At 39.2% G+C, this 27,817-nt stretch overlaps 1 protein-coding gene across 4 annotated transcripts in view; it reads left to right on the forward strand.

The window, feature by feature from the left end:
- The window catches only part of CEMIP2 (cell migration inducing hyaluronidase 2), a 60,009-nt gene that overhangs the window by 18,860 nt on the left and 13,332 nt on the right, over positions 1–27,817 (forward strand). For 3 of the 4 annotated variants that reach the window (XM_048503460.1, XM_048503459.1, XM_048503458.1), the window contains exons 4-16: positions 859–1,420; positions 7,507–7,670; positions 8,837–9,025; positions 15,186–15,355; positions 16,038–16,247; positions 17,900–18,105; positions 18,824–18,893; positions 20,066–20,194; positions 22,734–22,822; positions 23,629–23,760; positions 24,498–24,533; positions 25,533–25,688; positions 26,997–27,174. In XM_048503460.1, the coding sequence (XP_048359417.1) occupies positions 859–1,420; positions 7,507–7,670; positions 8,837–9,025; positions 15,186–15,355; positions 16,038–16,247; positions 17,900–18,105; positions 18,824–18,893; positions 20,066–20,194; positions 22,734–22,822; positions 23,629–23,760; positions 24,498–24,533; positions 25,533–25,688; positions 26,997–27,174 (2,291 nt within the window). Of the gene's footprint in view, positions 1–858; positions 1,421–3,125; positions 3,143–7,506; positions 7,671–8,836; positions 9,026–15,185; positions 15,356–16,037; positions 16,248–17,899; positions 18,106–18,823; positions 18,894–20,065; positions 20,195–22,733; positions 22,823–23,628; positions 23,761–24,497; positions 24,534–25,532; positions 25,689–26,996; positions 27,175–27,817 lie in introns of those variants that run through there. The other variant, XM_048503461.1, reaches the window with a different exon arrangement.

Below are 27,817 nucleotides of genomic sequence, written 5' to 3' on the forward strand. Positions count from 1 at the left end.
CAGGTCCCTTGATTTTGTTCTTCTGATCTATTTCTTAATCTTGATTCTGGTACATTTCCTGTTGCTATGTGAAGTGCATAAAATATAAACAGATTAAAAAAACACTTCTCTGTCATCCGTGTGGGATGCTTAGTTATCAGGATTTGGTTGGTAGCTTTGCAAGGACATGACCGTACACAGCAAGCAGTACATGATGTTTTGTTCAGTCTCTCAGATAAGGTCTTTGTTCTCTTGTCTTTGTTCTGATATTTCTTGACATGCTGAACAATATTCACTTTTCCTGTTAAACTTATTTGTGTACTTAGAGTTAATGTTTGTTAATGTTTAAATTCCATTGTTAGTGCAGTGATTAATGTGTATATGTGTGTGTGTACACACACACACACACACACACACACACTCAACACAATGCAGTTGTATTCCAACTTGTCAAGTAAGAACTCCAAGGGATGGCACGCTAACAGAAGCAGTTAAGGTCAACAGAGGGGTCAAGCAGGACTGCCTACTGGCACCCAGTCTATTTTTTCTATTTCTCTGTTATTTCCCTGCAGCCTTAAGTAAAATCGATGGTCATCCCCCACGATTGGGCTCCTTACATGTCTCCACTCTGCTCTATGCTGATGATGCTGTCCTTCTGACATCTTCTTAAGTAGGCTTGAAATGCCTACTAAATTGCGGTGCAGACTTTTGTCATGCAAATAGGTTGACTCTCAATTATGACAAGTCAAAAGTCATGATTTTTGCAAAATCTAGGTGTTAAATGTAGTTGGAAAGTGAACAATCATGTTTTGGAGCAAGTAGTTGTTTCCTCAAAATGAATAGTACTAACTTGCTTACTAAAAACATTTTTTCTTACAGGATTGCTAGTCTTTGGTGATGACAAACAAGGATCCAGAAATATTACACTACGAACACGTTTTATCCTGATAAAGGATGGTGGAGCGCTTCATATTGGAGCAGAGAAATGCCAATATAAATCCAAAGCAACTATAATCTTGTATGGTAAATTGGATGAAGGTGATTATGTGCCAACATTTGGCAAAAAGTTTGTGGGTGTGGGCCCTGGTGGAACACTGGAACTGCATGGCACTCGGAAGTTATCGTGGACTTCTCTGTCAAAGACTCTGCACTCCTCAGGACTTGCCTCTGGCTCATATACCTTTGAGAAGGAGTTTTCCAGAGGCCTAAATGTGAGGGTTATTGACCAAGATACTGCACAAGTTTTGTGGATAGATAGATTTGATACTCATGAATCTCAAAATGAAAGCAGAAGACTTCAGGATTTTCTAAAGGGCCTGGATCTTGGTCACATTGTTGCTGTTGCTGTAGGAGATTCAGCTGCTAAAAGCTTACTGGATGAAACTAGAACAACCATACAAAATCTTCTGGGAAGTAAGCTCGTCAAAGGATTAAGTTATAGGTAAAAGATGGAAAAGATTGTTTCGCTGCTCTTGCAAAAGCAAAATGTGTTACTTGAAAATTCATGTCTAAAGTAAATACTTCTGTTTGTAGTTTTGTCCTCCTTTTGGGCAAACGTACTGCCCTAACACTTTGATAATTTCCCCTTGTCTTCTGAAAAACAGTGCTATTGTGAATTTTGCTCTTGAATCATGAAAGCGTATCTTTCCTGTTAGGATTCCTTGACATGCTTTTGCTCACTACTGAATGTCAGTGAGAGCGAGTAGGAAAAAAGAGAGAAAAAATTGGAATCCAAGTACAATGTGGTAACATGCTGTGGTTGGCTTAGTTCTGACTTTTGTAGTCTTGGAAACGGTTGAAAGAAAAAATTGGAATGTTTGATTCAAAAGCCTTGTTGTTCCTTTAGCTAAGCCTTTTTATTGATTTTACTGACTACCCATGCTTTTAGAAGATGAGTAGGACCTTTTCATTATTTATTTTAATATCTGATAACCCAGTATTTAAGAATGCTAGGCAAACGTATATTCAACCCTAGGTGTGTGTTAAGTGCTGGCAAGTTTCTTGTGACTCAAGGTGACCTTCTGAATCAATGCCCTCCAAACTTTCCTACCTTTAATAGCCTTGTTTAGGCTGTGGTCAATTCATCTCATGTTGGGTCTTCTTCTTTTCCCACCACCTTCAGCCTTTCCTCGCATTGTTGTATTTTCCAGTGTCTTCTAATTATGCAACCAAAATAGAATAGCCTCAGTTCAGTCATTTTAGCTTCTGGGGGCAGTTCAGGCTTAATTTGATCTGGGATCCACTTATTTGGTGTTGGTAACTTTTGGCGGGCCATGGTATCCATACTACTACTGTAGACAAATGTATGAGTGTGCACGATATTGTTATCCAGCCAAAGTTGTATTAGCATTACCTCTGGTGATAATTATTTCTTAAGGTGCTTTGTTGCTCTGAAAGGAAGAATGATTAAAAGTGACTTGTTTCTAGACTTTCTAGCTTCAAGGATAAGAGATCATTCTACATTGGGTTCTGGGACAAGAAGGTAGGGCAAAAAGTATTCGCCTGGGTATTGGAACTTTCCATCCAGTTACCAGTTATCTTCCTGCTTTTGTTAGGCAAGCAGATGGGGCCAGTATGTGTAATGGTTAGAGCATAGAACTGGGAACTGTGAGATACAGGTTCAGATACGTACTCTATCTTAAAATTTGGTGGATGACCTTGGGTTGGTCAGTCGCTATCAAATACCGTAGAATTTTTGTGAGGATGAAAAAGAAGAGAGAAAAAACAAAGTTTGCTGAGCTCATTGGAAAAAGTGTGGAACAAAAATCAATCAAGGCTCATCTGTAGGAAACACGGGGGTGGGAGCAATCAGACTTCCACACTGTACATTTTGACTGAGTAATACTTTAAAAGCACTTCAGTTATTTCAAGAAGAAGAAAAAAATTCATAGCAGAGGTTTTGTATTTTTTTGTATCTCTTGTAATGACCCAGCTTTTCTATAGGAAAAATATGAAGGAGGTGTCCTGGGGAGAAGGTGCTTTTCTAGACAATTCTAGTGTGTGTTTTTTTCTTTTATTCCAGGCTTTCACCATCACCATCTCAGTCAGGTCAGAAGGAATGGCAGTTATTGCTAAGGGAAATTCTTTGATGTGAACTTGGAAGACATTCCTTGTCCCACAAATTGGTAAAGGGGGAGAGCAAAGTGTAAGGTGATAATGTCAGGTGAGAGGGCAAAGACTGGGAGAGCCTCAAGAGACAGAGCCCAGCCTTGTTTGGTGCTGGAGTAAAAATCATCATGTGTCCATGTATTCCATCCTCCTTCCGCCAAGCCACCTCAGAAGTCTTGGCCAGAGGAGCAGAGATGAGTCAGGACGATTCCTGATTCCCTTCTTATGTAGGTGTAAACTAATCACCTTGGCCTTGGAGCCACAGTAAATTACAAGCCAGTAAGATTTCTAGGCTAGACAAAGCCTGCCAATATAGGGAAGGTTCAACATTGCTATAATGGTTGATTTCTGGTTGTAGCCATGCAAGCCCTCCAGAGATTTTGTGGCACAGTGTTTCCCCAATTAAATTGCCCCAAGGGTTCACTTGGAGCAGTTCTTCAGCAAGGACACAATTTCTTTCTTGTAACAATGCATAGTGGTGGGGGAATATACTAGACACTCGTACCCTTTTTCTTAGATGGTTCTTTTCACCAAAAGCTTCTTCCTATACAGCATTCAAGAAAAGTCTGTTCCAGTTTCAGTCTATACAGATATCCTTTCAGGAGACATGAAAAGTGTCCCAGGCTGTTTTTCCTAACACAGCCAGGACTACTCCAGATGGTAATCATCTTGATTTCCTGTGCCAGCCCCTCCCTTCAGGGGGTCCAACAATCATACCAATCTACCTCTTCCTCAAGTTCATAGAGTTCATAAAGATGGCCTTTGGAGGAAAGAAGGTCTAGCCACAGACTCTGGGGTAGATTTCTTTCACTAGAGGTTGTATAGGCTATAAATAGTTTGCATCATTGTACTCTAATAATGTGATCCTAAGCAGAATTATACTCCACTAAACCTGTTGATTTCAATGGACCTAGAATGGTATAACTCTTCTTAAGATTGCACTGTAAGTCTTCCAGACTATATTTATGTATTTTTATTTATTAGTTGGATTTATTATACCACCCTATCCCCTAAGGGCTCTGGGCGGTGTACAATTTAAACAATTGTGTAGTATAGGAGGAGGAGGAGTTTGGATTGAGACCTTGCTTTTTTCTCCTGTAAGAAGACTCAAAGGGGCTTACAAACTCCTTTCCCTTCCTCTCTCAACCTTGTGAGGCTGGTAGGGTTAAAAGAGTGTTGAGAAGAAGGTCACCCTGCAGGAATGTAGACGTGTGAAAGCAAATCTGATTTACCAGATAAGACTCTGCCCTCATGTGGAGGAGTGTGAAATCAAACCCAGTTCTCCAAATTAGTGTCCACTTGCTCTTAACCACTGTACCATGCTGGATCTTGCCTTTTAACCTGCCCCGGTTTCTGCCTCAGTGATACTTTTAAAGCTAAATGCATACACGCACACGCACACACACAACTGAATAAGCCTGACAAAACTAATTATTTTCCTCTTTATATCAGCTTTATTTCTTCCCAGAATGTGTCATATTTGATTCAGAAGTTCAGAAAGTAGACATATGTTGGTGCTTTCATATTAACTATAGATTACCTTAGATCAGAGCTGCACAGATGGAGGAATGTTATCAAATGCATATTTGGGGAAGCAGAGATAGCCTGCACAAACAGGATAATAAATGGGTCATTCACAGATTTAGAGGATGATAACCATGCAAGTATGTATTTGCAGATCTGAGATGCACAGTGTGGAGTGCATGCACTAGTATTGTGTTGTGCATAATGTTTGTTGTTATATCTGACCTGACTCGTTTTGGGAGGGAGGGCGACTCATGTTGTTTCTGCTGTGTAATTCTTACTACCCATGTTGTAATCCAGTGAGTATGCCTTATGGTAGTATGCCTTATGGTAGCAGTGATACAGGGATACGTAGTTGGTATCCTATTGGACTTAAACATTCCTTGAGAGTGAACAAAGTTGGTCTGTAAACCATATACAGAGTAGTCTGAATTACGCTAGGCAATTGGTGATTAGACATATTTTTGAGAAAGTATTTATGGAGTGGAATGTGTATTAAAAATGCCAGGGATAGGTTTTAAGAAATAAAGTTGTTCTGCCTAAATTTAGCTCTCGAACTACAAACATTTTAAATGAAATAATTGCTGGAAATGTTGGTGCCAGTTGGCAAGCCACTTGAAGGAAAACAAGGATGGTAGAGAGACTTGGCTTCACCATTGTTAAATCAGCTGGATTAAATTGTTTTTTTTTTTAACCGTTCTTCAGTCAAGAGTATACTGCGCTCCCCTGCTAGAACCTCCAAACAAGCTCAAGGTCCATAGAGCGAGTTGCAGTAATCCAGCCTGGAGGTGATTGTCGCATAGGTCTCTGTGGCTAGGTCGGTTTGGGACAGATAGGGTGCCAGCTGTCTCACTTGGCAAAGATGGTAAAATGCCATGCAAGTAGCATTATTCACTTGGACCTCCATTGATAAGGCAGTATCCAGGTGTACACTTAAGCTCCTGACGGACAATGCAGGAACATGCTGCACCCTGTCAAGAGACAGCAATTGACATCCCTTTTGGCAGGAACTACATCTTTGCTGGATTTAATTTCAGCTGGCTCTCTTTCATCCATTCCATCACAGCCTCCAGACAGTTGGCTAAAGCTGCTGGGGCAGCATCTGGATGATTGACTAGTGTTTGTTGTGGGGTGGGGGGAAGGGAAAGGAGATTGTAAGCCCCTTTGAGTATCCTTACAGGAAAGAAAGGGGAGTTATAAATCCAAACTCTGGGGGAACCGGGTTTGATTTCCCGCTCTGCCACTTGAGCTGTGGAGGCTTATCTGGGGAATTCAGATTAGCCTGTGCACTCCCACACACGCCAGCTGGGTGACCTTGGGCTAGTCACAGCTTTTTGGAGCTCTCTCAGCCCCACCCACCTCCCAAGGTGTTTGTTGTGAGGGGGGAAGGGAAAGGCGATTGTAAGCCCCTTTGAGTCTCCTGCAGGAGAGAAAGGGGGGCTATAAATCCAAACTCCTCTTCCTCTTCTTCCTCTTCTTCCTCTGGCTGCCATGAACCTTTGGTCAGGTCCATCAGCATGCTCCATTAAGCCACCTCCATTATAACTGTAGTTCTTATTCCTGATGTTTCTCAGTTTCCATATTTCCCGCACTCTCAGCAGGGGTGAGTCTGATCTATTCTCTGGTCAGTTAAGCTAACAAGTCCCAGTTCTATGAAGGTGCAGTCAAAGTTGCTAAGCAAACTTGAGCACATCATGCTTAAGAATCTCACATTTACCTAAGCTCATAAATTACACTAACAAGCTCAAAGAAACATCAAGAAACATAAAACAGAGATTATACCAAAGCATCTGAGCTAGCATCTTGGATCAGTGGAATTTTATCTCCTCAGATCTCAGCTAATAGGAGGAAAATCAGGTGTAACCATAAAGGCATAAATGTTGTCTCGAACAGTGTAGTTTTTCAGAGTTAGAATTGGAAAGGAGGATATAGAGGAGGATCTGGATTTGCTTTATGTCCTTAGGCAAGTAATTTATAGTGTTTCTACAGTGAGGGTTTTTGTGTGTGTGCACGGGGCTGTCAAGTCGCTGACTTATGGTGTCCCAGTAAAGTTTTGAAGGCAAGAGACAGAGGTTGCCTTCTTCTGCTTTGCAGCCTTAGTATTCCTTGGTGGTTTTCCATCCAGGTACTAACTTGTGTCAACCCTGCTTAGTTTCTGAGATCTGAGAGGACCAGGCTTGGCTGGGCCATCCAAGTCAGGGTGAGGGTTTTATACTAGCCTGATAAAGTATCCTGTTACGGCCTTGAGATTCAGCTGCGGGAAACTAAGTTTGCTTAAAGCTTGCCAAGACACATTCTTGGTTCTATTTGGGAGGAGTATTTTCAGCTTCCCTTGTTTCTGAGATTTTGCTCTCCTCTCCCATTTGCTGTGTGCTAATTAAAATAACTGTATTGCCTAAAAATAAAGTTTGAGTGAAATCCAGTGACTAATACAATGAACATACTTTCACCTTCAGTATATTGGTATTGCATCCTGTGATATGTTACAATACTTTACACATAGCCCTCTTCTCCACTTTCCAAAATGATAGAAGCTCCTGAAACAGAAATCCTCCTCCTTGAAATTCAACAGAAAATGCTACTAAATTAATTCAGCTGTAGATACCATTAAAAAGAACCTCTGGTTTATCGTTTTCCATTATTGTCTTATGACATACGAACCTATATGTATGGCTCCATTCTGAAAAACACTGATTTCCAAACGGTTAGAAGGTTTAATTGAAATCTAATAGTTTGTGTCACCATTTATCTCTGAGGTTTATTGATTTGGCTTTATTTGCAGTTGTGGAAGAAACTTTAATACAAGGGTTTCAAGGATTCTGGCTTTGTTTTGCACTTATGAGTACTATGTTTAGGGGGCCTTTCCATTTAAAATATGTGTGTTGTCCTTTGCAGGCAAGCCTGGGCTATAGTTGGCATAATCGGGGATGGAGATTGTAATGAATCTGTGAGAGACTATGAAAACCACAATACAAGAGGGAGAGCTCTTGCACAAAGAGAGTTCTTTACAATGGATGGTCAAAAGTTTGCTGTGCGAGCTTTCAGTGAATGGATTGATGGTAAATATTGTCTTTTTGAAAAACCCAAACAGGTAATGAAATAGTTGAAATCTTGTACAGCTGGAACCAGTTAGCTCTGAAAGCACCTTTCTGTGGTACACCTGTGCTCTCTGCAAGTGATCTGGCCAGAAGCCTGAAATTGTGTTGGGTTTTTTAAAAAAAATCCAGATTGAATTGGACTGCATATATCGTTCGGCTCCTATGCTGTTATTTTTGCCCCACTGCAACCCTACCCCTACCAGTCTGCTACAGGTGAAAGACCTCAGTTCCTCACATGTGTTTTGTTTTTCCATCATTTGCTGTTTTTGATTTGAAGTAAAATTTCTTTTCTTTAAAATTCTTTAAAAATACATTCCTGGCAATATTTGGCATATGTCCATAACTGGCAACTCTGATGGGGGAAATTTTTTTCCCCTTGATCTAAAGTGTTCTTCTTACAGCAACTGAAGGAGATGGATTCATAGCATTTTTACATAAGAGTGTGCACACATTACTTTCTAAAGAAGAGGCAAGTATGCTTGAGGTCTGTCCAATTTGGAAGAGAAAGGAGGCTGTTCTATTGCAGAGTTAAATTAGAAGTGCACATCTGTCATGTCTCATAGCTAGCCATAGTATAGATTTCATTGAAACATCTTCCTCAAAACTAGGTGACTATGAGGAAGTGTGGCATACGTTATGGGTGGGTTCCATTGAGATGTAGGAGTCAACATGTGAGCTCTAGAAAAGTTTCTGGAAGAGTGTGGGTGGAATTTTTCTGCAGATATCTCTTTTCAAACTGCAGACCATGTGCCACATTCTAAATTCTTCTGAAGGTCCTCCACCTTAACCATAGGCTTTTCAGTGAGATGGCGAAGGATGCTGGTGAAAGAGGGGAAAGGCAGCTAATATTCCTTCCTTTAACTCTATTCCACTTCTGAAAGTTTGGATCCATACAAACATCTTTCTAACTTTTTGTGCTTGCTCATAAAGATAGGCAGTCGCAGCTGGGATCTTCACTGCTGATTTTAAGCACCCTTATTTATATAGGAGGTTAAATAGGAACAGTAAAGGGAAAATATGTTGCAGAATGGTTATTGAGTTCTTGGTGTTCTTTGTTTAAAATTCTTAGTAATAAAATGGCATTTTGTGGAATCTTGTTACTTAGCTGTTTCCTTCATTGGTCTAAGGTGTACAGAAGTCAGGTTTCCAGATTGAAGTAGTCCATGGAGTCATACTGGATCTGGTGGAAGATGTTAGTACTTGGAAAGCTGAAGATCAGATTGTTGTTGCAAGCACTGATTATTCAATGCATCAAGCAGAAGAATTCACTCTCCTCCCCTGTCCAGAATGCAGCCGATTTCAAGTCAAAGTTAAAGGTATGAGCTGAAGGGAGGTGGGGGAGGACCACATATTTGAAGATTTGCATATTCTTTTTATCTGTAGCACTGCTGCCTTAAATTAATATACTTACATGATTTTCTGCTTAACATCTGCTTTTGTCTAAAGCCCCATTGGACCCTGAAATGCACACACCATTTTTGTCCACAGCACATTTCCGAAAAGAAAGTTTCAGATCTCATGTGTGTCCTTTGGTGATTGGCTTAAGTCTCTGCTGTGCTCTGGGGCATCATTAAAATAAAGTTTACTCTTTGTAAATAAGTCTCTGTTTTTTCACTGAATTTTCTGTGTGCTTTCCTTTCACTCAGTGGTTTTGGGTTTGTCATTCTTAGGCATTTGTCATTCTTAATGTCACTATTGCTTCTTCATGCAAAGTTTTGGAGGGTATGTGTGTGAGCATGAGGCAAGACATGAAAGTATGGCAGACGTGATCTTTATCTAATTAGTGAAGTTAATATTTAGGAGCTCATATTCCCTTTTTCTGCTCTCAGGAGTACATTTTCTCTTGTCCTACCATCCTTCACTGTGGTTAAGTTGTTGTTGGCACCAAAACTATCTGCAGCTGAGGCTAACTGGAATTCTCTTAATTGGGTTAAAAAGACGTTTTCAGATCCTAGTTAAGAGACAAATCTTGTAGTGGCAGCCAGTTATTTCTCATATAGCTACTCCTTACTGGATTCATGGTTTTCTCTGCCTGCTGTTCTTCTTTGCAAAAACTTTTGTTCTCAGTGCTTCCTTCCCATCATATATCCTCCATAGTTTCATAAATCAGGAGCAGGAATGGTGAACGAGTATGATTCTTTGTCTTTTTTGCTAGGCCACAACATTGGAGGGACCCTATTGGCCCTCTCCCAGTGACTTCCATGCTGAAGATAGTTGAGGTTAGTAACTAACAAGTTATGGTTATAGATCTGTATCCACCAAAGCCTATTAAAACAGATACAGCTGTGGAACCATCCAAACATTTATTGAACAGCATCAGGAATAGAATTCATTTGATCTGTATTCAGAATGGGATTACTAGGTCTCTTGGCTTAGGAAACTCTTGTGTATTTAAAAGCTGCCAACAGACTGCAAAATCATATGTAGACCTCTCTCTGTGACTCCAAAATAAAAACAACTATGCTGGTCATACTGCTGCTCTTGAAGCAGCTTCCAATGATGCCAGCTGTCAGATTCCCCCTTCAGACAAGAAATCACTTGATTGGTTCAAGGCTTTTATTGAAGACATGTCAAGAACATAGAAAGAGAGTTCTGGAGAAAACCATGCCAAACTCTTGATAATATGAGTGTAAAATCCCCGCCCCCACATGAGAAGCAGACAGTTCTCATTGTCTGGCCTGGAATCTCTTCCCAGCTGCAGAGCTGCAAGGCCACAGCTAGAAGTGATAACATAGCACCTGCAAAAGCGATTCCCCACTCCCCATGGCACCATCATGACACCAGCACAGGCTAGAACAAAGAATTAGCAACCCACAGCAGAGAAGCTAAATATACACAGACAACCAAAACTGTGTGTCATGCAATGGATTCAGAACTTCAATGTGGATGGGGTCCACTTGGCATCTATCCCTGTTGTATCGCTGCCTGAAAAGAGCCAACGGAGATGCAAGTGTTTAATGTCCTGTATAGTAGCAGACCGCAAGTGAGCTCATTCTGTTCTATACATAGTGTGAGCCATGGATTTGAGAAGACAGCCCAACTGAGAAACTCTTCCAGCTCCTATACCTTCCTTTCCTCATTCTTGGGAGTTCCCACATATTGGGATTGGATTGATTTGTTGAACTCATTGAGCCAATAGTTACCCATCCTTTGTAGGGAAAGGCACTGGAATTCTGTAATATTTGACCTGCTCCATGGAGCTCTGATCCTGCAGGTCAAAAGGGATAATGAGTGTTTGACCAACAGTAGCAAAAGTTGAGAAGGCTGGTGTTCACCAGTAATCCTTGTTTCCCCAACTTGTCTTGCTGGTATAATGCAACATGGATCTTGTTAGTATTTCAGGCTTATTCTGCACCATATCATAAAGGGCAGATTCCACCACCACCCTGAACTTGACATGTTTTCCATGTGCCTCCTGCATGGGAGACTGCTAACCACTGATGAGTGAGCCAAGACTCATAAAATGCAACAGTAAGTGAGCCCGTACAAAGTATGTGCATGTCACTGGATCAGAAGAAAAAAGATGTTTGCTGCAGTCAAAATTTGAGGCAAATGATTCCATTTCCTTGTTTACCTGTGAGGTGTACATTGTCCTTGTATCAGACCAAGTTGGTCTTTGTATTCTGACAGTAAGTACCTGTAAGGGTTCTGAGAACCATAGTGTTAGCAGTACTTGTAACAATGTTTATTCTTCTTGGGTGTTCACGCAAAGTGTCCTTTCTCTATTGTTTCTATCACAGAAGATTTCATCTGTCCTGCCAGTGTATTCTAAGTATGCCTGATATGAGCCCAGAGAGATGCCATGCTTTTTCTCATCTTAGCTATGGGCATCCTGACTGGCAGGTGTATATGTAGAATGTATATTTCTTAGGAGAGCTGTGCCAGTCTGCAAATGTGCTCTGTACCATAAGTTGCAGCGTTGTTGTGTATGTGTAGCAAGGTTGGGAGATGGAGGAGGACTTTGTCTTTCACCTCCATTGAGATCAGTAGGAGTGCTTTTAATTTTGTCAGCATTTTCACCAGTGTTAGTTGGCATGGGTTGATTATTATGCTGACCAAACACTCCTCCTCCCTGGCACACACCTTTCTGCTCTTTTGCTGACATAGGGTCTGTGGAATGCTAGGCTACAATATGTCTGAGTTATACTGCTGTGTTGCTTAGTTGTTGTCCTGAGCAGTTTCGCCACTTGGTTTAGGATTGTGCTGTTAATGTCCGAATACTCATTTCCTATGTCATGTGGTATGCTGATGCTGTTAACTGCCAGGGAGATAGATGCCTTTGGTGCAAAGAATGACTTGTTGGGAAATCAGTGTTTTATAATCTCTTAAATCTCCTGCCTCTTCAGTAGTTCATAACGTTCTGGTTGATTCCTTGCTGCCTCATTGACCATCCAAAATCTTACTAATAGCCACTGGTTATAAGTGTAATTGTTTTTAAATTAAATACCTGTCTGCCCATATGTTATGTATATTATGACTTTTCCTGGTATACATTTGATCGCTGTGTGGTTATGTAGCAGCCCTGCTCCAGTTCTTAAATAACTTTCTTATAATAATTCTATGGCCTTATTTCCATCTTTTTCTGTCACACTTGCTGGGTAGGGATGGCTGTGGAAGTGGGCTGCAGTTCACACAAACCTAGAGTCACAAAAAGATATGCTAGTCTGAGATGGATTGCCTCTTAAGCCATGGTCCTCAATCTGCAAAACCTATAACTCTTCAGATGCTAGTCAGTCTTCGTCAGCAACTGTAATAATTTGTTCAAAATATATCATTTCTATGTGCCCAAGGCAGCTTACAAAATATATTGAAATATATTATTAAAACTGCAGCAGCTGCCAGAGATATTGGTTAATTATTTCCATTAAACATGTGTCAAAATAATCCCACTTTTTACTGTTTATGGAAGGAAAACAGTGTAGGAACTTTCCGTACTATATCTGGCATGCTATTCCAAAGTGTGTATTTTCTCAAATTATGTAAAATATTTTCTGTCTTGCCCTTCAACATTATAGGTTCTTGGGGAAGCTCAAAAGGACTAAAAAAAATAAAACCACACACACACACACACACACACACACAGATAATGAAGAATGAAAATACTCATAAAATGCAAACTAGCAAAGCTGTATAAAACTCCTTTGAATTAGTTTGTAAAACAGCATTGCCATAGAAATTGCAAAACTGCAGATTATATCCAGTAATCTGCTCTCATATAAGTAGTCCAGCCAATGTATCAGGAAGGAAAGAAAAAAACAGATAAACAGAAAATAAATCTGTTTTCACCTGGTGCTGAAAATGCAGACGATTGGTGCCTTCCACATAGCTGAGGAGGTATTCAACTATTCTAGAACCTTTCTCCTTTTTTATTTGCTCCTTGCTTTTAATGACTTTTCTGTATTTCACATTTTAAGTGAGTATTTTATTTATTTATTTATCAAATTTCTATCTCACCTGTTCCCACAGGAAATACTTCATTAAAAATGATTAAGTAGCACTGAATTTAACAAAATCTGTCCTTTTTTGTGAACAAATAACCCATCTGCAGAAGTACTCAAATGTGTATCATCTGAGTACTTCAGAATCTAGTACAGTGATGGCGAACCTATGGCACAGGTGCCAAAGGTGGCACTCGGAGCCCTCTCTGTGGACACGCACATATAGAGTTCATCATGTAGGGGTGGAAAATCACCCCCCTCCCACACACACACCCATCTAGGCTGGCCTGGGCCACTGAGCACGACGTGTGCGCACCACGGTGAGCAGGGAGGACTGGCGGGCCTGGTGCCTGTGCTCCGGGTAGCTGCTGCCGGGGGTGTGTGCAGAGGGGGCAGAGAGGCTAGAGAGGCACAGAGTGGTGCGCGTAGGACTTGCTGGATCCTACAGCAGGCTGGCCCCTGCTCAAGCGGGTGGGGCAGAGGAAGAGAGAGCCAACTGGTTTTTTCTAAACTAAAACCTCAGCATTCAGGTTAAATTGCCGGGTTGGCACTTTGCAATAAATAAGTGGGGTTTGGGTTGCAGTTTGGGCACTCGGTCTCAAAAAGGTTCGCCATCACCCCCCCCCCCCCCCCGCTGGCATGGGTTCCTGCAGCAGAGGGTTGCCATTACCTTGTTTGCCGCCAGCATAATAGTCCCTCTGTTGGCGTATTCTCCCCTTACACTGAGTGGGAAGCCATATCAGTGCAACCCCTTGCTGCTCCCAAGGTTGTATCTCCCCCCTCCCCCCGGATTGTTCTCTGAGAATTCTGAAAACTGGAATCGACCGGGAAAACAGTGTGGCCAAAGAGAGTTGAAGTCATTGATGTAACAGTGGTATGAGTACAAATTGGACTTCAGATAAAGTGTGAGAGTACTTGGCTTCTGCTTAGAAATGTTATTTCCTTTTGCATACCATGCATTTAGTTTTATTTTAATCCTGAGTATTCTGTTGGGTGATTTTTGGTCTGTAAAGTGTTGCCCCTTCTGCTTCAAATACGAATTCTTCATCTTCTATTTATTTTTTTCTGTGCTTCTTTTAGTCCTCAGACTTAAGCATCTGCAGAAAACTTGTGCCAACTTTCGCATGTGAACAAGCAAAAGCAAACAAATTATTCCCACATGGAAGTTGTTCTTCAGCCATCTTTCATTTAATATCTAATTTTCTTCAGTGTTCCAAAAATGTGTCAAGATCCTCATCCCTTTCAAATTTCTTCTCTTGACTATTTGCAATTTTCCTGGGTTTGGGTGCAAGAAAATCAGCTCCAGTTTTTAATGTGAGGTGCAGCCTCCTTTATATTGCATAGTTTGCATTATTTTTGAAACATTTAAAAACAATTTTTGCATTATTTTTGAAACATTTTTTCAAACAGGAATAAAAGTAGGAAAATTTGTGGGAGATATTTTCAGTATATTCTAACATCTTCATATACTGACTTTCTAGGAACTCCATGCAATTTACATTACATTGAACAAAAGTGCAAAAGATATTAAAAGCATTACCCAGAACAGTTAATCACCACTACCATTTTGTACGCTTCTTAAATTTGCAAATAGCTCTAAAATTATTTCTATACAATCATGAGATGTATAAAGCTCCAGAAGCCAATTTTTAAAAGGTGAAAGATTTATACAATCTGAAGAGAACCAGAAGCCAATATTGTCACTTACACTTCTGAAGCTATTAATTTAGCTCTCTATTGTCAGCATCCTGTTCCAATGTGTGGTTTATAATTTCAGCAACTCATCATGAGATGGGCTCTGAATGAGTATATTTTGAATGCCATGTCAATAATCCCTTCACCTGCATTTTTCTTTTTTGAGGATTGCCCATGAGTAGATCATTTTAATGTTAAGATTCTAATTCCTGAACCTGCTCCCACAAGTAATTTCTTTGTTCTTTGTTATTTAGTTGGTTGAACATATGCATGTTAGATAAGCAAGTCTTGTTTTCTTTCGCTTACTTTCTTTCTCCTTAACTTTAACTCATTTGTGAAACAGAAACTCCTCAGTTCCTTCACATAGGAGAAATTGTTGATGGAGTGGACATGAGAGCAGAGGTTGGGGTTCTCACCAGGAACATCTTAATTAAGGGAGAAACAGAAGATTCCTGCTACACTGGCAAGGACTGCAAGTTCTTCAGTTTTGATACTTTTGGCGGACATATCAAGGTATGGGATTGGGGGAATTGATTTGCATCCTGTCAGCTCGGCATCTGATTGAAAAGGTCCCAAAATATTAATTTTTATTTGGGAGAGCATTGGACTTGCCAGTTAACAAGTTGAACTGCCTACAGTATTTCTCAAAAGTTTAAATTAATTGTCTAAAGAGCAGATTTTTAAAAGTCAGGATTAAAGGAAGGATCCTAATATGAGAATGTGAACATATCTATGTAGCATTTTTATGGGCTTCTTTAAGATTATGAAAGCTGGCATATTTAGAGATTTTATTTTCCAATTATTCTTGACTGATTTGGACAAGGGTTTTGTAGCTCATAAAAGTTATAAGAAACAGTAGGATTGTGTGACGAGGGAGCACTGGAGCAGCCATATAGTCTTGTTTTACTGATCAGGTTAGTTAAGAGGATCCCAGCATTTTGCTAGTAATTGAAGTTGGTATTTTATTCATGCTAAATATGGACTCTGACAACAGCCATTACTTTTGTAACTGCAATTGAATTTCAACTGTGGCTGTTCTGCATGGTCATAACTATTGTTATGTTTGCATGGTCCTTAATATTGTTATGTTTGCAATGGATAAAATGGGTGCCATAACAGTATAACTGACAAACTGTTAATTAAAAAAATAAATAAAAGTAATCAATGAATACGTAGTTGAATTATTCTCTTTCAGATTGTGGAAAATTTTACATCTGTACATCTTTCCTATGTGGAACTAAAACAAATGGGTCAACAGGTGCAAGGATCTTACTCAGTTCACTTTCACCGCTGTGGAGATGTGGATGAGAAAGGAGGGTACAGCTATAAGACTTATCTAGATGGTCTTTCAATTCATCACTGCTTCTCCAGATGTGTGGCCATTCATGCAACAAATGGCTTGTTGGTAAGAGCAATGAATAAACAATAACTTGTAAAGAGAGTTGTGGAGAGCCAAAATGTTATGCTTTAATTTATATTTTAAGTGTGTAACTAATGAAACTGTGCTAAATAGAACTGTTGTTTGCAGTTGTGCCCCATTTAAAAGAGATGGAAAACCCCTCTTCCCAACATGGGAGCAGTATTTCGGCTGCATCCACTCTGAAACAGACCTGTGAGGCTGCAGTGGGGCGCGGAATAAATGGTTCTAGATTTTCCTAGAATGATTAGGGAATCCAGTGGCATTACACCTGCATCTTATTTAGAGGAGGATTAGAGGAACTGACTTGAGTTTGGATCTAGCCATCTCTTCCACTCAATCTCATCAAGTTCTCCTTCTTAACTATAGTGCTCATCCTGATCGGATTACTTTTTTTGGTGGTCAGCGGGGACCCTGCCCTTCCTTTTTCACCAACAGAAAAGCTAATTGATCTAAACCTGATCCATGTGTCATCTTTGATACTTATTACTGTGAAGTGTAACTGTCATGTATAACTTTAGGACTTAGGCATTCACATGGCTGATTCTAATGGATCTGCCTTTCCTCAGCAAGATAATGGCAATCTGATCTTCATTTTCCCAAAGCTTGATGCCTTCAGGAACCATCATAAATTAGTGTATTTGGGTTGGCATTTTGTGAATAACATTAGGACATTCTTTTGTTACCTTGGTAGTATGATTTTTCCAGCACACTGCTGTACAGGGATTTCACTGTTTGTATATTTTATTGAAAGCATTTCTGTTCTATTTTTCAACCCAACTCAAGGCCACAAGGTGGCAAACATTACAACATGTTATATACTAAAACAACATTTATAGTACAAATATATATAAAATAATTAAAACGCACAAACACAAAACCAGGGAGCAACACTAATAAGAGTGAGTGAAGACATGCCAATCAAAATGAAAAGGTCTACAGCTGCTGATGGAAAACAACAATTAAGGAGGCAAATGAATCTCCCAGTTCTGGAGTTTTGGCGCCACAACTGAAACAATCTTTTCTTCTTTTTCTCTTTTTGAGATGCTACCCTTCTAACCTCAGAAGGTGGGGGCAGCTGAAGCCAGCTTTCTGAAGATGACTAGAGAGGTTGGGTAGGTTCATGTGGGAATACCTATTATATAGGTTCACACAGTTATTAATTCTGTTCAGTAAAAGCTCCTTTTAAGGGAAAGCATAATTCAGTCAACTCAAAAATGGACCTCGGTTGAAATGACTAACCCTGCAGTTTGAGTCTTCAGTGGCAGCTTTGTCTGCAGGATAACATGAGACAACATAGTACCCATAGTAGGTTTCAGACTTTTCATTAGCATTTACTTAGATGTTTTAAGTATATTTTTGTTGTAATTGACATCCAATGGACAGGATTCTTGCTGACTATAGACAGGTCTGGAGAAATAGCAATGCACAAGATATACTGACTACTCTTCTTGCATCGATGGCTGGAATTTGAAGTTTCAACTAAAGTTCTGCAGTTGCATAGAGGTTATTTTCATAGAGTGGGGGATGCATTCAGTTTAACTATTTCATTGCTGACACTCATGATAGTAAAAATGTCATACATTTTTCAAGTCTGTAAAAGCAGTTGGGAATGACATCACGAATGTTTATTTCTGCAGATAAAAGACACCATTGGGTATGATACACTTGGTCATTGTTTTTTCTTGGAAGATGGCATCGAACAGAGGAATACACTGTTTCATAATCTGGGGCTGGTCACTAAACCAGGCATGCTGCTTCCCACAGACAGGAATAGTACAATGTGCCTGGCTATGAGGGATCGAGTATATGGAAAGTACGTGCCAGTGCCAGCTACAGACTGCATGTGAGTAGCTGGCTGCATGAGGCACAAAAAAGTTATAATGGTTGTGCATATTGTCTTGCCCATCTATTCAGGAGAAATTCCTTTTCAAGGTCAATCTATCTGCTAAGGACTTAAACGCTGAAGATTTTAAAGAGGCAGCTTGGTACAGTGGGTAGTATTTTTAGTTTGTTTATAGAAGACCCAGAATAAGATCTCTCGTGATCATGAGACATATTGCATGACTTTAAAAACAGCTTAGCCTAAAAGGCTTTTAAATAAGATTAAACTTGGTACATAACTATGTGCTACAATATAGCTCTTTAGAAAAATAACGAATACAACGTTACCGTTCTTTGGAGTAAAATGTTAAGCATTTTGAACCTCATTTTTAGCAAATATTGTTAATGTGTCAAGAATGTTTTTGATCCTCATGGATCAACGTGAACATGTTCCACCTTCCAGAGAAAATTCAAACTGTGTGTAATTTTACTTCTTTAATCCTCAGTGCGGGAAAGCCAGTTTTTAAAAATAAAAAAACAGATTAAAAGTATCCCAGTTTGTTGCCAGAAATTGAAATGCTGACATATGCACCATTTTAACCCTAAAACTCAATGCATGGAAAACTTTGAAAAGGCAAAGAATATTGCATATAAAAAACTATTACTTGATACTGGAGGTAGGAACTTTCTATGAGATGAGCTATTCATATTGTTCATTGTGCTTCACTCATATGTTGCAGGGCTGTTTCAACCTTTTGGATTTCTCATCCCAACAATCACCTGATAAATAATGTAGCTGCAGGCTCACAGGTGAGATTTCTGGGCATTGTGACTGACTAGACATACTTTCCAAAACAAAAGCATATCTTCTACTGTGTGAAGGTCACTTTTTAATGAACGTATCTTTATTCCTCTGCTCAAGCTAAGGCTCCATATTTGCAGAATGGGCATAGGGTTGTATTGTGAATGTCATCTTCAGAAGAAAATACTTCTATGCTGTATCATTCTAAAGTATATTTTAATGAGACTGTTGTTTGGGACCTAAATGTAATAGAACATGAAAACATAACACTTTGTCTGGAGAATGTTTTTGCCTTAGAACTTGAAAGGTCCAATAAATAAAAATATGGGTGTGACACTGGGCACACTTCTAAAACAGAAAAAATGTGCTAGTATAAAAATGAGTTGGTATAAAACTAGCAGTATATCAGTGCTGTTATCCTTGCTGTGGAATTTAAGTGAAAAACAGAATGCGTACTTTAAATTATAACTACTTTTTTGAAGTTTGGATTTCTATTCATATTCTTAACAGGTTCATGTAATAATATTCCTAATGGACTGAAGTTTTAGCTTATTTAGTTTAATTTTATTGTTTATGAAGACAGATGTAAAAATCTGTACAGAGGAGCATGGAGAATTTGAAAACCAGGGAGTTTGCAAGCTAGGCAGGAGCAATGTGATGACACTGCGAAAAGTAATATACCATTTGGAACTGTATAAATATGCAATGTATTCTGGGCAAACATTTTGATACATGAGATACTTGGAACTGATTCCTTTTTTGACATACAAGAATATGTAAACAATCCAGGAAAAATGTGAAACAGAGCAATAAATGCATTAAAGACTTTTCACAAGAAAATAAAGGAAAACATGAATAGCTGAATCCTTTCTTTTTCTACTTGCCTGTGATATGCCCACCCACTGAATAGAGAGACAGCTGGGCCTAGATTTAGTTAGAATGTTTCTCCTCTGGATCAGTTACTTTCTGCCTCAGACCAGAGAAGGAAGTCATTTTTAAGCCTACTCTTCTCTTTAAAAAGTGGGGGCAGGGTACATATTAATAACTGTATAATAACCAGAAAGTTACTACAATTTCCTTGGTTAATGAGGACAAAATACAAAATTAAGCAAAGAGACTCAGTGATGTATTGATGAAAATATCACTGTGACTATCCTTATTTATTCCTTCTTATTTTAAGGATGCTGGAATATGGTATTTATTTCACAAGATTCCTACAGGAGAATCTCATGGGTTGTTTCCTGAAACCAAAGCTGAACTCACCCCACTAGGAATTTTCTATAACAATAAAGTTCACTCCAATTTTAAGGTAAGCAATCAGTCTTATGAACTGCAGAGTTATGTATGGTTTGCAGCTTAAATATAAATCAAACTTGTAGGTAGTTACTAAGTAAATTCTAATTTAAACCAGTTGTTACATGATATGCTTTAAATGTTTCTGAGAACTGAGGAACTTTTTGAAGAGGCGTTAAATGCAAATCATTATCAATCTCTTCCTGTTGGAATATATATTTATGTTGCAGCAAATATGTTTAATTTGTAATTGAAAGCACATCAGCTGCTGACTAATCTGGAGAACCAGTTTGATTCCCCACTCCTCCACAAGATGCATAATAGGTGATCTAGGGCCAGTCACAGTTCTCTCAGAACTTTCTCAGCCACACCTACCTCACAAGGTCCGAGTTGTGGGGAGAGGCAGGGAAGGTGATTGTAAGCAATTTTGAGACTCCTTAAGGTAGAGAAAAGCTGGTTATAAAAACCAACTCCTCTGCCTCTTCTTCCTACACTGATATTGCAATTAATGGACAATCCTGGGAAATAACCATGCTTCTGCTCAATCCCTGCACAAAACACCGTGAACAAAGCATGTATCTATTTCTATGCATAGCTGTGTACAGTTACAAAACACTGCTGTAGATGAGAGTCTAAAAAAGCTCCTTGAGTGATTACAAAGTCAATTGAAACAATATTGTTGCTCTGCAGTAACCTTCATATGGACTAGAAAATCTTGTGCACAACTTGTTAATAGGTCTTCACTCCCCCAAGAGTTCAGCATTTGAAATTACACCCACTTGCTGGAGATCCATCTTCTGAGACTAAGAATATTATATAAGAAGTGTATAGAAATCCCTGCAACCTATTATCACAGAGCCAAAGGCATGGAATCTTAATAAGCCTCCTTCCTTATCTGATATGCAGTTGTGGATACATCTACACATTAGGAGGAAAATGCAGGGTACCCAACCTGTATTTTTCCCCTTATGATAAGTGTATAATCAGGAAAATGTTCAGGGAAGAATCCACACATACAAATTTCTGTCCTCCAGATGCCCCCCACCCCAAACACATACACTCACACACACGTTTTCCCCTCAGCTGGGCTCCAAAGCCCGAACCAACCCTAGCTGAGAGAAAACAGCTAGTGGGTTGTTTGCAGGAAAGAATCTGCATGCATAAGATAAATCTTCATGCATAAGAGAAGTATTTATATACCTCTTTTCTGATGAGCACCCCTCCTTCATGCTTACAAATTCTCTCCTATAGTTGCCTCTGCATCTAAATGACCGAAACTCTACAAACCTGCCCTTTAACACTTGGGGAAAAGGCAGACCCTTCACAACATCTACATCCTATTCTCATTTCCTGCCTTTTCCTTTCAGCCATTTCTCTCCTTACCACTGAAAACTATGCAAGAACATTTCTTCTTTCTTGTCTGTCACTGCTGCATCATGGAATAAAGGCATGAAGCACATTCTTTCTTCCATTCTTCCAGTACAGATTTTCAGAGGCTGATTCTGCATGGGCCAAAAACAACAGTGTGAAAACAGTGTGAAAATGGTGTAAAAGGGTTTAAAACAGTGTAAAAGGGTACTTTTTGATTGTGTATCAGTACTTTTTGATTATGTATCAGTACTTTTTGATTGTGTATCAGGAGAGGTTCCAATTATGTTATTAAATACAATCACATTTTTATGTCTGTCATGCTTTGATATTATAAAACTCTTAGAAATCCTGAGAAAGAGCAATTTAAATTTCTTTAAATTGCTTTTAACTGATTCTGGGCTTTTAACTGATTCTGGGTCTTTCTGTGAAATTCACCATGAAATGCATTTAATATCAAATTAAGCAGTGTTACAGTTTGTGGTACTTTTTCCTGTTTATTTCTTAACTAAAAAGTATCCTGTTAGTTGATTGAGTGTAAGCTATCTTATTAATAATGATGTCATGTCTCAGAGAGAATTAATCCCTCAAAATCTATTTGAAGAGTTGTCAAATAGTCTCTTTGTTCAGTGATGACCTAATGTAGAAATTTGAAAGCTAGTTTTGTAGCTAGTTCACAAAGAGAATATCAGTGCATCTCCCTTTGATCTCCTGAAGGTCGTGTATTCAGACATTTTTACTTTTAAGTAATATTGCAATTTCCTGGTTTCTTTAAGTCTGTGAAAGATCCAGGCTCTATTCAAGAATATAATCCTATGTCTTTTTCATATTAGAAAAGTGTAATTAAGAGCTGTAACATATTATACATAATATTGTATTACAATCATTGGTCAGAGTTGTTTCTTACATCATAATTGAGAGCCAGAATTTTGTAGTTGTTTAGATTGTCAGACTAGGATCTGGGAGACCCAGGTTCAGGTCCCCATTTGACTATGGAAGCTTGTTGGCCAGTCACACACCCTCAGTCTAACCTACCTCACAAGGCTGTTGTGAGGATAAAATGAAAAAAAAGATGTAAGGTGCTTTGTACCTCCACTGGAGGAAAAAGTGGGATATAAATGAAGTAAATAAATAGTACCTGGAGATGAATTTATAACTGGAGGCCTAACTTATTTTATTTATTGTAGGCTGGTTTATTGATTGATAAAGGTGTCAAAACCACCCATGCAAGTGCTGAAGACCCAAGAGAGTATCTCTGTTTGGACAACAATGCAAGGTAGAATATATTCCCTGAAAATAATTACAGTATTAAATACAGGACACTTTCATTGTTTGTTTGATCTCTTTTTAAAAATATAAACTTTTATTTAGAATTAAAAGCAAATACTTCAGTATCACAAACACATAATATTAAACTTCAAATAAATTTACTGCTAATTTGGAGTGAGCATTTAAGCATGTTTGTTTGATCTCTTAATTCAGTTTTGGGAAGATCTTGCTCCAAGGCTACATTAAAAATTCCGTTTCGGTCTTGTTAATAACCTTGATCAATAAACTCTTTTGTGTTCCTGTCTGTTGAATTGCTGGATTTAATCACAATTGCTGTTAAGTGAAGCTATTGTTGTATAGTGAGAACTTAGTGTCTTAGTGTCCCATTATCAGTATTGGGGACTCAAACTTCATCTGTGGAAACTATATAGAAGCACTTCAACCATCGATGCGTTCAGAAATAACTTAATACATTTATTCATCTCTTCCATATCACTGCCATTTTTCTTGCCTTCCTAAGAAACAGAAAAGCTCCAGAAGTGGCAAGTGATCAAAAAATAATCCAAAGGATTGAACCCCCTGAATTGCCTACATTCAACACATTGTTGCCCATAGGCCCATAAAATTTGAATCATCCAAAGAGCCATTTGTAAAATAGAGATCAGGCCAGATGTGAAGTGAACAACCTCCTCTTGATGCAGATATTTTGCCTCATTCCCAGTGCAAAAACTAATCTTGTTTGCTTGCTGAACTGTAGTTTTGGATGTACAAGTATCTAAACAGCTATTTCTGATGTTTTTTTTCTTCTACCAGGTTCCGGCCCCATCAAGATGCAGATCCTGAGAAGCCCCGTGTTGCTGCTGTGATAGATGGGCTGATAGCTTACAAAAACAATGATCATGGGGCTTGGGTCAGAGGGGGGGACATCATCATCCAGAATTCTGGGTAAATTCTCAAGTGCTACAATCTGTGTGTTGCTATAAGTAAATCGATCTCTTGAGCAGCAAGAGCTGTGTTAGCAAAACTTGTACTGTTAATGTCTGATAATATAAAGCTTAACAAATATCCAAGTTTACCTATTAAGGGTTATTGCCTTGACTTTGAATGAGGCTGAGTTTGCAGATCTAGATGGAAATTTCATTAGAATTTGGAGTAATGTCAAGAATGTATTTAAAGGAGGTTCATTAAAAGTTAAGCAATGTGTTTTTCCGAATGTTGCATCACAGCAGTTTTTAAGAACTAAACACAAGCCAGTCATTTCTATACTTCTGAAACATTTCATATAGCTTTTAGTTTTTAATGCATTGTAGTTTTTCATTTTTTTCTGAGAGATTTACCCGTCTGTGATCTTACACATCCTTCCCTGGAAAAAGAAGTCAAATTGAACTCAGTTGGATTTGCTTCTGCATAAATATGCCTAAGACCAGGCTGTTAATTTTCCTTATTTTTTTTTAAAAAAAGCATTATTCTGTCTCTCCTTTTACAAAACAAATCTTTCAGAAATCTTTTTATACAGTAATTTACATTGATCGTAAATGTTTGTGCTGCCCTAATGTCACAGTGTACATTAGTACAGTCACTTTCAAGCTCCTTCCAATCAACTTATTTGTTTCATATTGTGTATTGTGTGAAGTTATATCATAGTGTTTGATCATTCTATAACAATGGTTTTTCTCTTCCAGATTTGCTGACAATGGAATAGGCCTGACCTTTGCCAGGTTAGTGCTATTGCCGTTAATTTCTGCACTTTCTTACCTGTCTTCCTTTGTCACCCGAGGAGAGGAGGAAGTGGTCTGAGGGTGCAGAAGGAGACACAAAAACCCATTTTGTGGGTAAAATTTTGCTAGCAGAAAGAAGCAGAGGCGCAGCATAGGGGACGGATTTGGCACTGGGCAGCACGTCTACTGTCCCCCAGTAATTACTTTTCCCCAGCCTGATGTATGGGGAAAAACCTGGAGCAGCAAGATAGTGGGAGCCATCTGGGCGCTGGTCTCTGGATATGTGGTTCACAGGCTCGCTCCCCCACCAGGCCTGTTATGGAGGCCCCCACCAAATGGGGAGGCCAGCACACAGGTTCCTCCTCCCCTGAATGGATCAGTCCCCACGCGCAACCCGCCAGGCTGTGACAGATGAAATGCAAATAACAACAACAATCACTATAATCAGAATGCCAACAACAAAAAACTCAGACCCACAGGGTAGGAAGGGCAGGAGAAGTTGTCGATGCTCAGGCAAGAAGAGGCGCAGGATGGCTCGGCCTGCCCATATAAGGCCATGACCCTGCCTCCTCCAGGCACATCACTTGCTTGTGCCGGCAGCTCTGTGGCCCAGCTCCTTGCTGGGCTGGATGCCAGCGCTGAGCTTGCCCCTCTCCCTGCCCCATCCCCGGGCAGCAACGGCAGCCAAGGTAAATCTCAGCCACTCTTAATTACTGCACATATAGATTGTGCTGTTGTAATGAATTGAAAGAAAACAGTAATAGCTATGGAAGGGTTTCTTGTGTCAGTGACTCCAAGTGATGAGACCTGGGTTCCAAGCCAGCTCACCACAGGTTTCCTATGATCTAGGTTTTGATTTACCATAAAAATATTTGTATTTAGAATTTCCAAAAAGGAGCCCAATGACTTTTGCTTTGTTGTTGAGAAGATAATATTGCCTCCTGGAAGTCATAAAATTATCCTTTTGCTGAACATGCTCCCTTGACTGTGTTTTTGTAGTGATGGAAGCTTCCCAAAAGATGAAGGCTCCAGCCAGGAAGTTAGAAACTCTCTGTTTGTTGGTGAAAGCAAGAATTATGGTTTTTTGGGTGGCCAGAACAAATACTGGGGGACTGGAGGAACTGACAGTAAAAATCGCACCCTGCCTAGAAATCGGTAAGAGAACAGGATGGTCTTTCCAGAAATGGAACTTTTTCTTTGATTTTAAAAAATGCAGTCAGTCTGATTCTTGAACATAAGCTTTTTGAGCCCTTCTTCCATGATTAACTGCTTTGCTTCTGATGTTTCTGTGGAAATCAGCAAGGAGTTGGTGCAAACGGTATTGCAGAATAAGTCTTTCCCCTTCTCCAGATTTCCCATTTATTTCTCTGCGACTTAAATTGTAATGTGAATGATTATCTTTGAAGTATTGCCATGGTGGTGAGAACATAGTGCAAGCCCAAATTAGCAGCCTTTGATTGCTATGAGATAAACAAACTTTAAACCAAAAACTTAACTTTTGGAAACTTTTGCTCTGTCCCATACAATTGTTTATACCATGTGAGAGCCATTCACTTGTAGGCCCATTTATTTGGCAGTAAGTCCCATTGAAAAAAAAACACAGTAGTCATCACCTTTAACAATCATAATGTGTACAGTTTCATCAAGGTTGCTTTCAGATGGAACCCTAGTTGGCACATTAATATACCACTGTGGCAATTTATGCAATTTGTGTTAGTCTGTAGGGTGCACAAAGAATTAGCAGGATTCGAGTGGAAAGTACGTTACAAAAAGAGGGATAATTGCCTACAGTTTGGCCACTATTTGGTGGCATTTTCTTGTAGTTGCCTTCTCCTATTTTGATTTAATCAGCTACAATAGATGCTGTTGTCTGTAAATGTCCTTAAATAAAGGGCTTCCAAAGGACAATGGAAATTAAGTGTTGAGTTCATGTATAAACTTGATTGTGGTTCCTTGGCTGAAGTGTACACTCACTTCAAACGATTTTGTGCAGCTAGTTTGAACATGCTGGAATGGGCTCGGTCTCTTGGGGTAAAACAGGAATAGAAAGTTCATTAAATACGATGTGAATATGACCAGTCCCATGTGTGAGCACTGTTCTTAATGCACAGCTGGCCAAAGTTTAAAATATATCTCACTGACCTTAGTTCACGAATATTGAACTTTTACAATTCAATTTTCGGCTTGTTTATTCAGAACCAAACCTCACTAAGGCCCCTTCCGCACACGCAAAATAATGCGTTTTCAAACCACTTTCACAACTGTTTGCAAGTGGATTTTGCCATTCCGCACAGCTTCAAAGAGCACTGAAAGCAGTTTGAAAGTGCATTATTCTGCATGTGCGGAATGAGCCCAAGATCCAATCAACTTGTTATTTGGTAACTGCATAGGATTGCTGCTTTTGTCGTGAAGATGTGTGCTTATGGTTAAAAAGGTGTTTGTTAAATATGTGTGCTTTAACAGGACGTTCCCAATCAGAGGCTTTCAGATTTATGATGGACCTATTCATCTCACCAGATGCACATTTAACAATTTTGTACCAACGTCAGATAGATTCACCAGTGCTGTTGGATTTCCGTTGAAAAATACCTGGCAAATAACACCAAAAAACAACATTTCCCTAGTGAAATTTGATAAAAATGTAAGTTTTGTGGTTGAAATACTAAAATAAGGGTGGGATTACTATTGAAGGTTAGGGTGGGTTAATTTTTATTTTCCGGGTGTTATTTGTGCATAAGCGTGAGCCCTGAATCATTGTCATCCTCCAGATGGTAAAGATTTTTTTGTTTGTGTTCCTGTATTGGTCCTTATCCCTGTTAATGTTAATTTCTGCTATATATATACATACACATTTATATATAAATGTATTGTTTTGTAAAGTTGATTTTTAATGCGTGTGTTTTTACCTATTCACTGTCTTGAAAGTCCTCATTGTGTGGAACAGCAGGATAACACCCCCCCTCTTTCTGTTTCATCCTTAATTGATTTTCAATATCAAAATTTGTTAATCAATGCCTCCTCCACTAGGCTACTGAGCTCTGATCATAATCATAATTATATCTGATGATTGATAGATGTAGAACTTTGACTGAGAAATGCCTTGAATGTTGTCCTTTTTGCTATTTTGTAACTTTGCACTACAAAAAACCTACAGAGTTGAAGCTATCTTTCTAGTTACTTCAATTAAAAACTGTTTTTCTAGACAGTTTTATAGTGAGATGCCCAGATACATTTCTCTTTCAACCTCTTTAGGTCAGCTATCAGGAAATGAACCCCTGAGACCT

This window comes from Sphaerodactylus townsendi, linkage group LG07 (genome assembly GCF_021028975.2).
Source record: "Sphaerodactylus townsendi isolate TG3544 linkage group LG07, MPM_Stown_v2.3, whole genome shotgun sequence".
NCBI classification, from domain to species: Eukaryota; Metazoa; Chordata; class Lepidosauria; order Squamata; family Sphaerodactylidae; genus Sphaerodactylus; species Sphaerodactylus townsendi.